Genomic DNA, 14824 nt, shown 5'->3' with positions numbered 1-14824 from the left:
TTTGGCTGGCGGTTAAGGCATGAATAATGTCTGCGAGCGCACGCACAGACGGGCCGAGCTGAGCAGTCAAGTCTCTTCATCTCCTGGACATATTTAAACACGCCACTCTCAGTTCCCAGTGGAGATCGGGATGAAATGAGCAGGAAAGGAGGGGAGGGAAGAAAAGGAAGAGCTTGAGACGCTGCTGCATACGTAAAAACCCGCCAGCAGCTTAAAGCAGCTGGAGGTGACCTCGCTGCAGGCAAAACCAACGGGGTGCAGAGAGGACGCTAAAGGCTAGTATAGGACTTGACAAGAATCCCAAAAAAGTCAAAAACTAGCCAATAATGGCCTCAAGCAGCAGAGTGATCGGTGCACAGACTTGTTTTTGCCCTGACTGGTACAACACAGAGACAGTGGCAGGTTTTATTGAATAGACATGCTAATAATGTGCCTGATCGTTACTTGTAGGATCTATAATGCCCGGCGGTAAATCAATGTCTTGTTTACAGTCTTATTGCAGGCTCTTTATTTTGTGACAGACTGCTGCTCTGTCAGCTTTGGACCGCAATTCTTGCCTGTAAGGCTGCAGTTAGATCAATAAATCAGGAAGCAGGGAGAAACAGCTAGCCTATGATACACCTTCCTGTGTAAAAATAACAATGTTTATGTGGAGTCACACACTGGAAGGCTCTGCCCAGACTTTATTTATCACTCGGTATCAAGATCAGACCCAAAAATTCAGCATCGGTCGGGCTCTAGTTGCCATGCAACCAGCTAAGACAGACATATGAATGATTATTGTTGTTATTACCGATTAAACAAATGATATAAAATTGTCTACTGAACCTTAATGGTCTTGATGGACTAGTAGGCAGGGAGCTAGATGAGCATGTTCTCCCTGTTTCTACTTCATCCATCAAAAAACTTTTTGGAAGGTGTTGGAAGGTCTACACAACGTAGACAACACAAACATCCAAAATATATACAAAGGAGCTCATCCGTCTTGTCACTCAAAGCAAAGCGCTGCTAAAGATGTCGAGATGAAGGACAGATTGTGGCGAGCGACCGCCGAGCAGTTTGGGGTCGGGGACGTACTGCAGCCTGTTCAGGGTCAGGTGGATCACGGAGATGTGCGGTCCTAGGAAGTGATGCAAACTGGTCCTGAAGTCCACCTGGACCCGATCAGGATTGTTAAATATAAGATAAACGGAGTCATCCAGCAGTGACAATGATGTAGTGATCGTCTCATTATTGAAAAAATGTGCAACTACCCTGCTAACTGCTGGATGACTCCATTTATTTTCAGCGATCCTGGTGGTCCATGTGGACTTCATTCAGGGGGTCGGTGGTCCAGTACTACCAACAATATCCACAATCCAACTGTTGCACGGCTGTTTTTATTGTCTGATTTCAAAGCATAATATCATAACATACTGTATATAATCATCAAATGGATATTTTAGGCTTTTTGCAGGTTTCTTATTTTTAATAGAAATCAACTAGGGCTGTTCCAGGAGTGGGCTTTTTTTCTGATCACTGAAAGTTGAAAAAATGTAAACTTTGGGAAAAACCCTGTGCATGGGAGGGGCGGGACAAAAACCACAAGGAACAAACGTCACATCCTACACGTAGGCTACAAGTGCTGAACAGCAACAATGAACCCAAGCAGACTGGCGGGTACGTCGTCCCGATGTGCTTCACCCTTCCCTTCATCCAGAGCTCCCTGATGGACTCTACCATGTGTCGACAGTTTAACTTATGCAGATATTCTGTATCATAGCAACCAGATGCAAGTACTTAATTGGTTTAACATCTTTTATAATTAAAAAGCAACAATATACCTGATAATAGCCTAACAATGAAGCTTATCTATAATGCAATAATTATTAAAATAATTGATTTAAAAAATAAAAAATGAAAAAAAAAACTATGATTTACTGTCTGTGTTGTCATTTCGTTGGTCATCTTCCACCATATATAGAACCAATTAACCTTAAAAAAAAAAAAATCCATCCCGGTCCAAACGTAATCCACTCAGAAACACACTGAGATGTTCACAAATACTTTCTCCAACACACACAGGCGCATTCATCCACACAGAATAAAAAGACAAAACCGTTTGATCTATGCCAAGAGACGGGCAGAGAAGGACAGACCAACCACAGCGGCTTTCAGAAGGGCTTTAATCGCTCCGTATTGATTGTTCCCTTTTTGGCGAATCAGCAACAACTAGCGTGTGGGCTGAAGAGTTTGCTTAATAATCCCTTCTCTCCGTTAGCAGGTCAGCCAATTTCACCCTCCCCAGTGCCTTCGCTCCAAAATATCCCATTTAGATCTCGTTTATATGTACTGGCAGTTTGAGGGTGCAGGAATATTAACTTCTCCCAACATTACATGAAATCTTATAATAACTCCCTCTACAGAATCACATGGAGGGGCTGCAGCTAACACATTTTGAAGCAGCACAACAGCAATACATATAGCCACTTAATGATTCAGCTTCTCAACCCTGATGTTTACTCAGGATTCATCATCTGCCTACAGGGCTGCTGGGTCCGCAGTACTCCTCTGTCTGACTTTGATTGGGTCTTGGTAGAAGAAGAGGCCTGGAGGAGGCTCAGGACAAGACTGCTCGACATGCATGAAAAATAACGCTGCACTGAAGATGACAGCATGGAGTGTCGCAAAGACTGGAAGAGACATCTCATCTCTTGGACACGGGAGGTGTCATTGAGACCTTACGTGGTGACAAATGAGCATACCTGTGTGAACAGTAAATATATAGTACACTGTAGATGAACCATTCACTATTAGGGGCTCCAAATACAACACAAACAGCTTATGTGTCAATGTCAGTGACAAAAAATGGCAGGTTAGTAAACAGTCTGTCTTTTATTCATTATAATTTCCATCCTCACACTGCAAAAAAAACGGAAAAAAAACGTATATTGTTTGATTGTCAAAATCTTCCATCCATCGTGAAGCTATAATCTCTGTCTCCTCGGCCATACATGCAGAGGCAAACATGCCATATTGCATTTTAAAGAATTCTGATTGACATTCATGGTCTCCAGAGATTTAATCCAACTAAAATGACTCAAATCAAGCTGCATGTGGCCTCAAAGCAGCTGACTTAGTTAAACCCAGTCAGATGCATGAAAGGCACGGATACAAAGGAGCATTAGAAGTAGTGGGACAACAGAAAGAAATACCAAAACACATACTATTTCTACACACCATCTGCCATTCATATATTATTCACTGTCTCGAAAAAGGTAAAGAGCTCCTTTCTATTCTCAGTCTCTTTTTGCTCCACCGCCCCTTCAAAGAGCAGAGATAAAGGAGAAGGTCATCAAGACTTCATCCACTGTTTAAAGAGGAAAATAATGCTTTACTTTCCATAAAAAGGCAGCTTGATACATGCAGTTAATGTTAACTCAATGCACAGGACGCAGCCATCCTATTTCTCAGTCCTTGGACTACTTCCACTTGCCACAACAACAGATGGCTGATGTTGACAAGGAGGGAGAGACATTCATATGTGTGTGTGTGTGTGTGTGCCTTATCATCACCTGTCCCCAGAGGTGAGCCTGGCAGTCAGACAGTGTAACAGAGCCAATGTCAACAGGATCTCTCCACCGAACCTCTGTCAAGCATGATTGGACAGCATGCGGTAAGTGGCGCTAAAGCCCCGGAGACGTCTGTGTGTATCTGTAAGTGTATCACACTTTCAGTGCTACACTTGCTGGTGCTACTTAACACTCTCAATGGGACCCCGACAAGGAGACGGATGAGTCTGCCTGCACTGAGAATCCTTACCGGACTCCCACGCAGCACCGTGCTCCTGACTCAACACAACGATTGCCCCCATCCCGTCTTTCAAACCCCCCAACAGTCCAGTGACCGGTCCGGACTCATCACCGCTCACATCAGTCATCCCATTACTTGGACACGCACCATTGACGTGATAGTATCATAAAATACTGGTTCTCCCTTGAGCTGTACCGAACAGCTGGTGCGGGTCTTGTATGGACTTTTTTTGTGGTGAGGATTCCTAATCTGCAACACAATTTTATCTTGGGGCAAAATAATGCTGACTTCAGTTTCAGCTGACATCAGCTGAAGATGCCTAGATTGCTTTAACGTACATGTTTGCTCAAATACGGGGCTTCCAGACAGCGTGCAGTTCACAAGACAGTGACTCAGCCATGGCATGATTATTAGAATGTTCATAACACAAGGCTGGGGTCAGGTAACGTATTCCTCCTTGAACTGCTAGTTGAGAGTGAAAAACACAGACTGGATCGTAGACATAGAACAGTATAGCACAGACAGACAGCAAGTTATTTAAACCATCAGGGTGAAATATGACATATAGACATCTACAGGATTATATTGTAGACCATGCATGCGGATCAGAGTGATCTCAGTCAGCCTCTCTGCCTCTCCTCTTACACCGTGCACACGCATGCAGGAGTGACAGTGAGTTACTATGGTTACGTGCACGCTCTCCCTCTCCATCGCTCAGAAACTTTCTGGAAATAAACCATTCTGCACACTTGGTTTTCATAGCACTCTGAATCTAACAGAGAGCAGGTGGCTGTTTAAGCCACACGTTTAGGTGGGGTAAATGGGTTTTAAATTACAATATTTTTTTCAGTATTCCTCATATTTAGTCCCCACTCTTTTTAAATCTTAAACATAACCAAGTGCCCAGGGTAAGCAGCACAGATATTTATTATGTTTTGAAGAAAAATGTGTGTGTGTCAGAAATTGTACCTAATAAACACAAATTAGCAAAAAGACAAAAAGGTGTCTGGCCACTGGCTAGGTCATAAGAGTAGAAAACACAGTACAACAAATTCCCTTTGCACATTAAATCTAACACAATCTCAGATAAACCATGTCTGCAATCTGAATAGGCCAAAGTGTGTTACAACACTCACAGCTGGATACAACACTGCTCGGATTTGGTATGAAACGGTGAACATGTACTATATTTATACTGTTAAGTGACTTGAGAATGACTGTAACCTTATATACATACTGTCGTAGACTTGGAGTCCTCTGAATCATGAATTCCAGTCAAAAATCCTTGAAAATGATTGCAAATTATGATGGAGGTTATTGAATTAGGATCCAATTTACGACCACCCATTTCAAGGCAATCTGTCCAATACCTGCTAGGATATATTAACTCTGGAACAAAGTGGTGATCCAACAGACCAACCATCAGCGTCAATATGAATACCACTTCTTTTCACTTGAAGACCCCCCTGTGTAGCATTCAAGCGCTAGGATTGGCCAGGCGTCCCTGCTCGCTGAGGTACTGGTCACCTGATTTGGTCCATCCTGACCTGAACTACCGGAGGTCGATGCCTGACCTCAGCCAATCGCCTCAAACAGCTGCCCAGAGCCGAGCTGTTAGCTTAAAACGATCTTTTTAAAATCGAGCAAGGTGCTGCCATTTCTGCCTTTTTAAAGCTCCCTGTGCTCAGGCTGCTGTAATGACTTTCCCCAGTAACCGTTTGGCTTCGTCTGACCTGGAACTGTCCGCCCTCACCTGCACCAGCGAGGCTCAATCAGCATACAGTTTGTACAGCCTGTGTAAGAGCTTCTCGCCGTAGTGGCAGTGAAAGAGGCAGTGACAGCCTCCGTAGCAGGCTGCATTAATCCTCCACTGGAGCCGAAACAGGAAGCTGAACTGGGGCATTTCAGTGTATGAGAGAGGGAGAGAGAGATGGAGAGAGAGAGAGAGAGAGAGAGAGAGAGAGAGATGGAGGGAAAGTAGCAGCGTATAAGACATAAAGCTCATTTACTGCGATGCATTGGCATCAATATTTATGAATTACAACGAGAGCAACAGTTTCAGTGTTTACTCTTCATGCAGATTATCTCAGGTAACGCAGAGAGAGAGAATGGATGAGGAACACTTGTGATCTATGTGCTTTTTTTTATCATTTTGCAAGCAGCTGCAATGAAAGTGGCATTGTTCACATAGTTGCCTGCATGCAATCCAACCTGGAGGATTAAAAACAAAACCCACTAAGAAGCAGATGGGGATTGAATTCTGGAGCTTCTAATTTGTTGAACATAATGGCTTGGTTGCTATCACGCAGGGGCCCCCCAACCCCTCGATTGTGATCAACCTGTGGATCTTAATGAAGCTGCAAGTTTGTTACCGAGCATTTTGGTTGCAAAGTCATTTATGCATCTTTAAGGAGGATGCTGACGGCTTACTATGTGAAGATACTGCTCATTTATAACGATAGCTCTTCATATCTGAATCTTATGGAGATTATTTATTGTGAATCAATTACAGGAAAAACATATCACATTGTATTTGCAGTTGTACAATGCAAATATTGCAGGGAGGAACAGTACTAGAAGAAACGGATACTATATGCTGGTTAGATGAGCAGCAAGAAAACAGGCTCTTCCTGCTGTGTGTGAGAACTAGCTCTTAAAATGGAACTTTACCTTCACCACATTTTAACTCACATTTCGCCAAGAAACACATTTTTATTGCATTGTTTGCAAGGCCAAATAAATAAATAAAAATAGCATTTTTGAAACCTGAAACTTGAATGACCTCTCAGACATACCATGTCATTATTTTTAAGGTTTTGGTTGGAGATCAGGGTGTTTGATTTCATGCCGTGCCTTAGTTCCCTCTTGACAAACAACAAAAGCAAGGTGACCACTGCGAAGGCGTTACAGTTACAATCCAGCCAGAAATAGCAGCAGAGACAATAAGCTTTATCAGCATCTCTGAAGTTTCAGCCATTGTTGTCATCTTTCAGTGCCTGCTGCTGACCTTACTTTACATCCTGACATAGATCCTACACGTCATCCTGCAAATGTACAGCATGCAGACAACCAATGATATATACGGATCCACCGAAAACAAGTACAACTGTACATGAAGTTAAAAATGCTAACTCTGACCTTTACTGGCATCAAAACTCCAGTAGTGTCTGTCCCATCCTCATATTCCCCACAATGTCTAGCTCTAATGAGAATCCATTGAGCCCTATGTTCTCTTATATACCCATCAGTGTTTTGTGTAGATCCTAATTACGTCCTACAGCGCCGGCCTGATTGCTGGTGGCAACCTAATCTAACGCTCACCTCAGAGACTAATAACAGGCTTAATATTGTGCGAGAGTGAAAAATGGGATAGAGCCCTTGGATGAAGAATGTAAGTCATATTTAAGTACGTAGTAAGTGATTAAAAGCATAAACATGATTCACGATCACTATAACAGAAAGAAAGTGAATCATCGTCTGGCTTTTTTTTAATTACAGGCAAGACGGTAATGAAAGCTGGCAATTCAGACGAGATATCCCGAGAGCAAAGGACAGCACTTTTACAGTCGTGACATTGGTGAAGGAGGACCGCCACATAAGAGAACTCTGTGTATTATTCCAAAAAGGCTGTGAAAGAAGTCTGAAGATCGTCCACGCATGTAAACGGGTCAGTCACCCTGGTTCAGGGAGAGCAAAGCATGATTCAAGCGTTTTATTGGGACGTCTATTACCCAATGTCTGAGAAGGTTTTCACTGCATTTTCTGGCAGTTTGTCAGTTGAAGTGGACATACCAGGCAGCTGTTCTCTGAGAGCGAAGATTTCTGTTTACAGTCGACTCTGACCGAAACCTTCACCTCAACTCAAGTACACTCTATATGACAAATAGTGAAAATATGAAACAGTAGTTCCCTCATTGTGGCTGGTTATTTTATCCTTTTATTGTATTGACAAATACAAAAAGTCTTTCAAGCACACCCAATAAATAACCAGTATTTATCTCAATCTCAGTAATTTGTCCACTGTCTGTACAACTGAGAAGGAAAACAACATTAGGCACAAGCACAATGGAGAAATATAGCCTCAAGCGGACATTCTGGGTTCTAACCCTTTTTCCGCTCAACCGGAGGAAGCGGCTCAACTACCAAAATCAAAGCCGCAGGCGGCGGCGAGGGCTTTCTGGCTTTGCAAGGCCGAGCAAAGTCACCTCACTTTGTTGAATTCTGTGAAGGACTGTGACCAAGCACGCATTTGTTTCATGATCAGAGTTTGCACACTCAAAAGTCCCGCCAGTCTAAAGGCTGGGCATGTTAGCAGCCGCCGACCACCGACAAATAACACCTTACAAATAATAACAAGCACTAGCAAAAGTAACATTTGCATTTTGGAACCTAAAAGAGCTGATTTAATAAACTACTAATATAAGCATGATGGGAAATATGGCCGTCCCTATGACTACAATATGGGGGGTGCACGCTAATCACTACTAGCTTAAGCCAATGGCATTGAATATTACATAAATTCACCTGAACACCCTCTCAATTGATTTATGTCTGACTTTGCCCACGCACATGATTGGAACTGGTAGCGCCCCCAATTGTGCAATTTCAGAATACAGTTACATGGTATTAACATTATCATGAAACATTTCCTCCAAGTTTTGGGAAGACTGAAAAAAAGAGTTTCTGATTCATAGTCTGATGTGACAGAAACTTTTCACGAGGTTATTGACCCTCAAAAAAGAACATTCACCAGGACGTGTGTCAAATTTCACGTCAATCGAACTTAAAGTGTGAGGGGAGGTGCCCTTTCACGTTTTGGCGCCACCCTGTGGTTGATTTAAATAGCACTTCCAGGGTGTGTTTCAGCTAGTGTTGTGGACACATCCATTCGGGTCAATTGGACTTGGACGGTGTGAGGTGGCGCGGCCTATCCCACATTGCATTATGGGGCGTTAATAACATCACCAGCGTGCCGTCGATTGGAATAATATTTCTTGGGAAGCACTTGCACATCATTTCCAGAAATTGCTCCAGTGTGTCCAAATGGTTGTAGCTCGTTCCAGCTCGTGGTAATTTGAGCTGGCGCAACGGACAATAATAATAATAATAACAACAACAAACCAGAACAAACTCAACAGGATGTGACAGTTAAAGATGATGTTGGCGTGCTCATTCAAATGCTTTCTGTGGCTTCTTTTGACAGCCAATGCTTTCTAATATTATATAAAGCTTCTATTAATTTAACAATGTATCACAGGGCGTCTTGAGTAATAGTCACTGGCAGAAGCTTTTGAACTTTTTTGACGAGCCTTTGGTTGACATGGTAAATTACTTGCAGGTCCTTACTGCAGTTTGGGCAGCAAACTTCAACAACTAATGATTGTTGACATTATCGATTATTTTCTTGTGTTGATCAACAGATCTATTAATGAGCCTGCAATAATCTCCATGTTTTTTGTTTTTTTTTGCAATCCCAACAGACGAGTTATAGTATTTAGTTGTTAACGGGGCAGTCTGAGCTCAGACCCACCCACCTACACGACGGCACCCTGCTGTGCTGCATTCATCCAGCTAATAGGCATGTGGAACATCGTTTTCAGAAGCACTCTGTGGCTCTTGAGCTAACAAAACAATAAAACATAAGCTATTAAATTAATTTTAATTGCACACACTTCAAAAAAAACAATCATAAGACTAGCATATAGGAGCATGTGTACATCTGTCAGGCCTGGCTTATAATAACAATGAGAGGAGTTATCACAGAGTTAACGCGACTCTGCTGAGATGTGAGAAATATCTGTTTCCAACGCCCTGCTGTAAGGACACTGCAAGGGTATTTCCCCCCCACCCCCCATATTTACTAGTACATGTTGACTAATGTATATCTCAACCATTTTAAAAAACAACCTGACACCGTCAACAGCCAATCGAGCAAACATGAGCAGAGCAACGGGAGAATATCAATCACTTCGGCAATCACTGGAGGACATAAATATTTCATGGGGAAAAGTAACACATTAGTTTGATATCAGCTCGGCTGCCTCTTGAATAAATCCCCGGCGTGATGCTGAACGCACACACCCACATCCACACCGTCACACACATACAAACACACAGGCTGACACTTTGATCCAAAGCCTCTTACAGGGTTTTGCTGGGGGTTTTTTCACCCCCCCAAAAAATAAGAGTCCACAGACCCCCCCCCCCCCCCCCCCCTGTCTCTGGTCACAATGCAAGATGGTGTCAAAGATGCAAAGATCAAAGACAGAGACAGCCAGGCGAGTGTGTCCGTGACATAACAGCTGCGCACTCAGCGGACAAAGTCAAGAAGCGTGAGATGGAGTTGGTGCCAGTTAGGAAGATTTACAAGACTTGTGCTTTTTTTTTTAATCTTTAACATGGATGTTCTGGCTGCTGGGTGCAACTCAAAAATGTCTTCAACAACTCTGGGGTGTTTGGAGAGCTCAACCTTGGCTTCATGTGCCAGAAAGTGAAACCACAACACTTGCTTAAGCGATCCACAGAACTTCCCGCTGGAAAATTTAAAAAAATCCCGAGGGGACTTTCAGTAACTGTGACCTGATCATAGTTCAGGGTACTTTTCATTTCTCCCGACATCCCTATATTGTTGAAATAGGGACTTGCTCTAATATTTATGCAATATCCTCTCAAAATCCAATTCAGCCCACTTAATTTAGCACATACTGGATAATAAATATTGCATGCTTAAATGTCTGCGTTGTAATTATATGCGACTCAAAGGGGTGTTTTTTCTTCAATTAAGAACTCAAACTCACAACGACAAAGTTCTCCTGAGGGTTACCTTCCACATACTGCATCACGGACATTATACATTGTTGATTAATGTCATGATTAATCGGTTAGACAATAAGTCAGAAATAATAATAAAAAAAGTCAGGTTGGCATATTCAAACTTCTTGTTTTGGCTGATCAACAGTCCCCAAACCCCCAAAATATTATCACAAGGATAAAGGAAATCTGAAGCTGAAACTAGAGAATTTTTGTCATTGTTGCACTTCAAAAAAGTACATTAATGATTAAAGGACAGGAATTAACTTTTTTTGTGTGCACGTGAAGCTTCTGGGACCAGTTCAAAAGGAGTCTGATACAAAGCAATCCCATCTAATCTGATCCATTTCTAATCTTACCGTTTATATCAGTGCTATTATAGCCAGGCTGTAGGATATTCAGTAATCTTGACCTATAGTGGCTACCTGACATGTATAGATATTACAGTACTGCACCAGTGTGGTATTATATGTGTTATACTGTATTAGTTGTGCACAACTGGAACCGACTAATGCGAGTTTATATTTTCTGACTGCCCCAAACGTAACACACCCCCTTAAAAGCTACACCACATAGCAACGAGACCCTGCAAACACAAGCAAAACACGTCTAAAACACCTTTTTACAACCACGACTGCGGGACAAACATTCATATCCGAGTACAGAAGACTCCCGACAACAAAAACACACCACAAAAAGTTAATCTTCTCCCCGTGGTCGGTTATCGCATCGAACATAGACGAGGCAATCAGTTTGAGGAGACAATAGCGCTGCTGTCAAAACACCAAAAGCGTGTCAAAAGCTAACGGTTTTTGTTTGCGAACGAAACAAAAAAACAAAAACAAAAGGAATGCGTCAAAGTTGGCATGAAAAGTTGAAACGCCTCACCTTGTTTGACACACTTAACTCGGACGGGCTCTTTGCTGTGTTTGACCACAGCATGGACGTCCCTGGTGGTGAGTCCGGCCACCGGGGTATCGTTGACTTCCAGGAGGAGTTCATCCTGGCACAGTTTGCCGCTGTGGCAGGGCGCTCTGCTGCCCGGGAGAAGCTCGCCGATGACGGGGAACTGTCCGTTCTCCGCGCCGCCCTTCAACTCCAGCCCCAGCTCCCCCTGCTCATTCCTGCAAAGGACACTCTCGTGGACTTTGTTGGTCCAGTGGTTCTTCCTCTTCTTCAGGCTCTTGGACATGGCTCAAACTATGGGGAGGGGGGGGGGAAGAAATCACATGAGTGCGGCCGCGGAAGAAGTTTTCACCGCTGTCTCAAGTCCCCCGGCGTCACCGTAACGCGGTAATGTGGCCAGTTTCACCAGTAAACGCCAGTTGTATCCATGTCGGCGCGCGCACACACTCACACGCACAGCAGCTGGATCATCAGTCTGCCTTTGCATTAACTGGGAGCTGCTCAACTTGTGATGCCTTCACGTGGCGTCTCAAAGATCGGCATCGACAGCTTCGGTATTCAAAAACGACATAAAGACAAATTCAAATATAATTATGGGGAATTCATGCGATACCTTGAGCCGATACTGTGAGAAATGTTGTTTGGAGAAAGAGTGGAGGCCCCCTAATAGTTAACAATCAATATAGTTTAATTTTTAAGTTAAAACACGGGTTAATTCAATAGACACACATTCGATGTCAATGTTATATCAGTAAATACACCTAAGTGTAACATTGTTGACAAACTAACTTCTTGTGATTATCTATCTATAAAATGTACCAAAACTTCAATCAACTGCTCTCACCTGCAGATATTAAATCCCATTTAAAAAATAACTATAGTTCGTTTTTGCACCTTTACCAATAAAATGTATTTCCATATGCACCATACATTGTTCTGTGTAGGCTAAACAAAAGGAATAAAGTCTATATTCAAACTAATTTACTGGAATGCATTAAGGACGTGTTTCCAACCTTCAAAAGATGAAGTTTACAAGTTTACGAGGGACACCTGAAGGCAACATCCAGCTCCAACCAACCCAACTGACCCGGATGTGAAGGCTGGAGGAGGAGAAGAGAGGCAAGGCTTTTCCCAAATCCAGCTTTCCATTGGGAAAAAAGGAAAGGAAAAGAGAAAGGCAGAGTAGCGGTATTTCCACTGGCATGGCAGCAGAAAGTAATAATAAGGGTTTTCTTCATACCACAAATATGTCTCTTCTTTTTGACATTTACTTACAGACACTTCAAATGCTGCAGATTGTACGCTTCAGAAAGTTAGATCAACTGACTCAACTGAAATTGGGGGGGGGGGGGTTTAGCCAAATTGTCATTCCTTTCCCCTTGAAACTGGGACAACATCAATTAAAGTCTATTTCTGGTCGGACAACGGCCCTCAAAGGTCGCCACATTCAAATACTCTGTTGCTACAGAAGTGTCTCAAACATATCTTCATCATTCCTTTCAGGTGAACTTGACAGAAAAAGATTTGATTTCTTTGAACAACCTCAAAGTATTTTGCGAACCGAGCCTTTGTGTTTTCTGAGCGCCTTTTCAAGGGCAGCAGGAATTTCTCAGCTTCTTGTCGTTAATGATATTCAGATTCCTGACGCACATTTTGTTCCCTCTAACAGCTCATTTGTGATATCACTCACTTTAATAGTTTTCTCGCCAGAAGAATTGGCTCGAAAGGGAAAAAATCCCCTCATGTTTATCTCAAACTATAGAGGAAAGGGACGTAAAGCGGACGGAGAACTGACGGAGTATAATCCATCTTCAAACAAACTTTTGTTGTGCGCATTTTCCATCACAGGCTTGGCATCTTTAAATCTGCGTTGTGAGCCCTCTTCCACACAGTTACCGAGCTCATGTTCAGTAATAATAGTTTTCTGCTTTACTGCCATAATTGTATAGATATATGAAGATAACAGCAATGCTACGCAGGGGAGTTATCTGCCGCAGCAAGTTAATCCTGTCTGAGCTTTAGAATCCTGTTTTTCTCATAACAAAAGGGAAAATACCAGTAACGTCTTGAGATAAGTGCACTTGTTTCCCACACAAAGTGTGATCAAGTGTCCTTTATTCTGCCTCGTACAAAAGTGTTTCTAAAAATTGTCCAAACTCGCCCAAGTTGTTAGGATTATTCTCTCCACACAGAGAGATATTCAAATGTGGTGCAGAGATACTGGCTGATTTCTAGTGTTGCCCATCAAACACAATACAGGTAGCAGTAGCAACTAGCTTCCCCAGAGCTTTTAGCCACATCTCCTGGCCTTATCAACACATATCAACAGTTGAACAAGTTTAAAGGCAGAATGATTGACGGGCAGTTTAAAACTCTGGAGATATTGAGTTGGGAATATTTTGTGAAATTAGTTTTTAAGTATATTCTATTCAGCCAAACTTTATATTAAGCCCAGATGTGAAAGATATATTTTCTTTATTGGAAAAAAAGGGATCAAAACATCTATATATATATAAAATGAATAAATTCTTACCATATGGTTTATTAGGTATCATGTCAGCAGGAACATCCCTAATCTCTCATGAATTTAGTTCATGTTGAGCCCCAAAAAATCTCATTCAAAAGGAATAGTTTAACATTTTGGGAAAACAGATTTTATTTCATACTTGCTGAGAGTCACTTGAGAAGATAGAACGACTCATATCTGTACGCTAAATATGAAGCTGGAGAATATGGAGCCAATATGTTAGCTTAGCTTCGCATAACAACGGGAAATCGAGAAAAAGGCTAAAGTATGAAACGCAATTTGTAAAAACAACAATTTCTTGTAAAAACAACAATTTCTTGTAAAGAAAAATGCATTTCTGTATTGTTGCTGCTGTTTCCTTTCGATAGAGCCCCCTTCATATTTCTATAAAAGATCTAACTCTCAGCAACAAAGTAAAGAAACATTTCTCAAAATGACAAGCTATTTATTTAAATGTATTTCATGCATAAATCCATGTGCAGGAATTTAATTGTAGAATGTAAAACGCCTCAAAGTCCAAAAGCAATTATACCAAAAAAAATGCCCTCATGGCAGATTTATTAATGACCTCAAAACACAAAGGAAGATAAAAGCAGATATCAAAGTTGTAATTCATCCTCAAAACAATCTTTGCTGCCCTTGATCGGCGATGACAACAAAGCGGCGGACAATGCATCATTGTCTCCTTCAGCGGGTTTTGGGAAAGAGCCTCTGCATTCCAGACGTGGGAGCGCTGCGGACTTGGAGTGAAAACGAAACAAGAGGAAGAAAGTGAAAGAGAAGGGGAGT

The 14824-nt window shown here is 42.2% G+C and overlaps 1 protein-coding gene across 10 annotated transcripts in view; it reads right to left on the bottom strand.

Annotated features, from left to right (window-relative positions):
* magi2a (membrane associated guanylate kinase, WW and PDZ domain containing 2a) overlaps positions 1-11983 on the bottom strand; it is a 180908-nt gene extending 168925 nt beyond the window's left edge. For 4 of the 10 annotated variants that reach the window (XR_014599174.1, XM_084039017.1, XM_084039020.1 and 1 more), the window contains exon 1: positions 11491-11982. Coding sequence is in view for 9 of the 10 variants with exons in the window: in XM_084039017.1 (XP_083895143.1) it covers positions 11491-11794 (304 nt within the window). In the remaining variant the exon portion in view is untranslated. Of the gene's footprint in view, positions 1-11490 lie in introns of all 10 variants that reach the window. The other 6 variants (XM_084039022.1, XM_084039023.1, XM_084039024.1 and 3 more) reach the window with 3 other exon arrangements.
* Positions 11984-14824: the final 2841 nt, after the last annotated feature.

Source organism: Eutrigla gurnardus (assembly GCF_963514095.1).
Source record: "Eutrigla gurnardus genome assembly, chromosome: 21".
Classification (NCBI taxonomy): Eukaryota; Metazoa; Chordata; class Actinopteri; order Perciformes; family Triglidae; genus Eutrigla; species Eutrigla gurnardus.
Note: the sequence above shows the minus strand (reverse complement) of the source record. Positions and strands in the feature narration are given on the sequence as shown.